The sequence below is a fragment of the Garra rufa genome, chromosome 1, assembly GCF_049309525.1.
Source record: "Garra rufa chromosome 1, GarRuf1.0, whole genome shotgun sequence".
Lineage (NCBI taxonomy): Eukaryota > Metazoa > Chordata > Actinopteri > Cypriniformes > Cyprinidae > Garra > Garra rufa.
The window spans coordinates 106077251-106079415 of record NC_133361.1 but is presented as its reverse complement, the minus strand read 5'-3'; the positions used below and the strand labels follow the sequence as shown (position 1 = coordinate 106079415).

Sequence of the window (2165 nt, the reverse complement as noted above, 5' to 3'; positions counted from 1 at the left end):
CATCATTTTAGGACTGTAATTTGAAGAGTATACAATCAAAGGGAAATCTCTTTAGCAGCAGTGTGACAGTGAATAGCACAGGCACAATTACTGGTGTAAACATAGAGATCTGTTGGTACAATATGCGTCACATGACTAAATATGCGTCATCGTTTTCAAAAGCCTCCGTTTTCACTGTCCACACTACAACGTGAAAACGGAGTTTTCAAATTTATCCACTTTGGAGAGCGTTTTCAAAAAGCTCCGTTTTCCTTGACAAAAACGCCATCTCAGTGTGGACGGAAAGCCAAAACGGAGAGAAAAAGATGCGTTTTCAAACTAAAACGTATTAGTGTGGACATATGTGGCCTAATTCTCATCTGTGTGCATCGCACACATACAGTCATGACACGTTTAAGGTTAAAGTGATATAAGGCTATAAGTTAACAAAAGGAAGTGGACCACACTGTTTTACCCACTGTGTGAGCAGTGTATGGTTAAAAATGACAAAACTGTAATTTGGCAACAGAAAAAATGCTGTATGTGCTAAAAGTGGTGAGTTGTAAACTGTTGCTTAGCTGGTAGGTAACAGAAAATAGAGCTAATGGGGTGATGAGAAGCTATTTGTCCATGGATAAAGGAGGGGTATGAAAATGTGTTACTGCTGAATACAACTATTTAATCAGTTTTTTTATATACGTACTTCAATGTATAATTAACAAGAAAATTAATGAAGGCCAACAGCTTGTTTATTGTAGCAAATTAATTGGGCAGGAAACTAAGTATATCTACTGTACATACAGGCTACTGGATGCACAACAACGAATGAACTGTGCAGATTAAAAAAAAAGACCAGCGCAAAACTACAATAATATTTCCATGCTTCTCCTGATAAAGTCCATAAAAGCTTATTTTTTCAATACAATCTTGAACAAAGAAAACAGACAGTTTGCACGATTGTTCACTTGTATCTGTAAGTGTGATGGAAAACAATGTATTAGTACTTTGACTACACTTGAATGTCTTTCAAAATGAATGTGTAGATGATTGTAGAAATTGCTTCTTTTTCTAAACCTCTTCTTGCACTGAAGAAAACGGCAGTTTCTTCCCAGAATGAGTTTGCAAATGACGTATCAGGTTGCTTTGATAAGTGAAACTCTTCTCACACTGAACACACTTGTACGGTTTCTCTCCTGTGTGAACTGTCATGTGAACCTTAAGGTTTACTTTATACGTGAAACTCTTTCCACACTGTTCACAGATGAAAGGCTTCTCTCCAGTGTGAATTTTCATGTGGATAATAAGGTTTTTTTTCTGCGCAACACTCTTTCCACACTGAGGGCAGGTAAAAGGCTTCTCTCCGGTGTGAATTCTCCTGTGGGCAGAAAGGGTTTTTTCCTGCGTAAAACTCTTCCCACACAGTTTGCAGATGAAAGGTTTCTCTCCAGTGTGAATTCGCATGTGGGCATTAAGGGTTTTTTTCTGTGTAAAACTCTTTCCACATTGATGACATATGAACGGCTTCTTTTCGGTGTGAATTATCATGTGAGTCTTAAGAACTCCTTTTCGTGAGAAACTCTTCCCACACTGTTTGCAGATGAAAGGCTTTTCTCCAGTGTGAACTCTCATGTGGACAGTAAAGTTAGTTTTGTGTGTAAAACTCTTTCCACACTGAGGGCATATTAACGGCTTCTTTTCAATGTGTATTTTCATGTGAGTCTTAAGAACTCCTTTTCGTGAGAAACTCTTCCCACACTGTTGGCAGCTGTAAGGTCTTTCTCCAGTCTGAATTCTCATGTTAGAATTAAGGTTTGTTCTTTGTATTTTTTTATTTATTTCTGGTGAGGATGTTTTTTTATTCTGTGAGCAATTAATTGATTTTTGTTCAATTTTGAAATCATGTTTCTCATTTTGATCTTTCTCTTCTGTTTCATTGAGTTCTTGACTCTCCTCTTTCAGTGCCATCAGGTCTGAGGTGAAATGAGAAAAATTTAAGTTAACAGCAGTTTAATGGCACAAAGCAACAGACATCAAAACACTTAGACTAGTGCTGTCAATTAATTAAAAAAACTAACTATTTGACAATAAACGATTTCACATTAAATCTCCAAATTAAACAATGTAAATGGAATGTAAAACAACATAAAGATTGTACATTTAAAATATGTGGCTTATTGTCATCTTTT

General features: G+C 36.4%; 1 protein-coding gene across 1 annotated transcript; it reads right to left on the bottom strand.

Moving 5' to 3' along the window:
* Positions 1 to 765: 765 nt before the first annotated feature.
* On the bottom strand, positions 766 to 1946 carry LOC141341275 (uncharacterized). Its single transcript, XM_073846403.1, has one exon. It carries the CDS (start codon positions 1942 to 1944, stop codon positions 1048 to 1050), a length of 897 nt encoding a protein of 298 aa, XP_073702504.1. The 5' UTR covers positions 1945 to 1946; the 3' UTR covers positions 766 to 1047.
* Between the last annotated feature and the right edge of the window lie 219 nt (positions 1947 to 2165).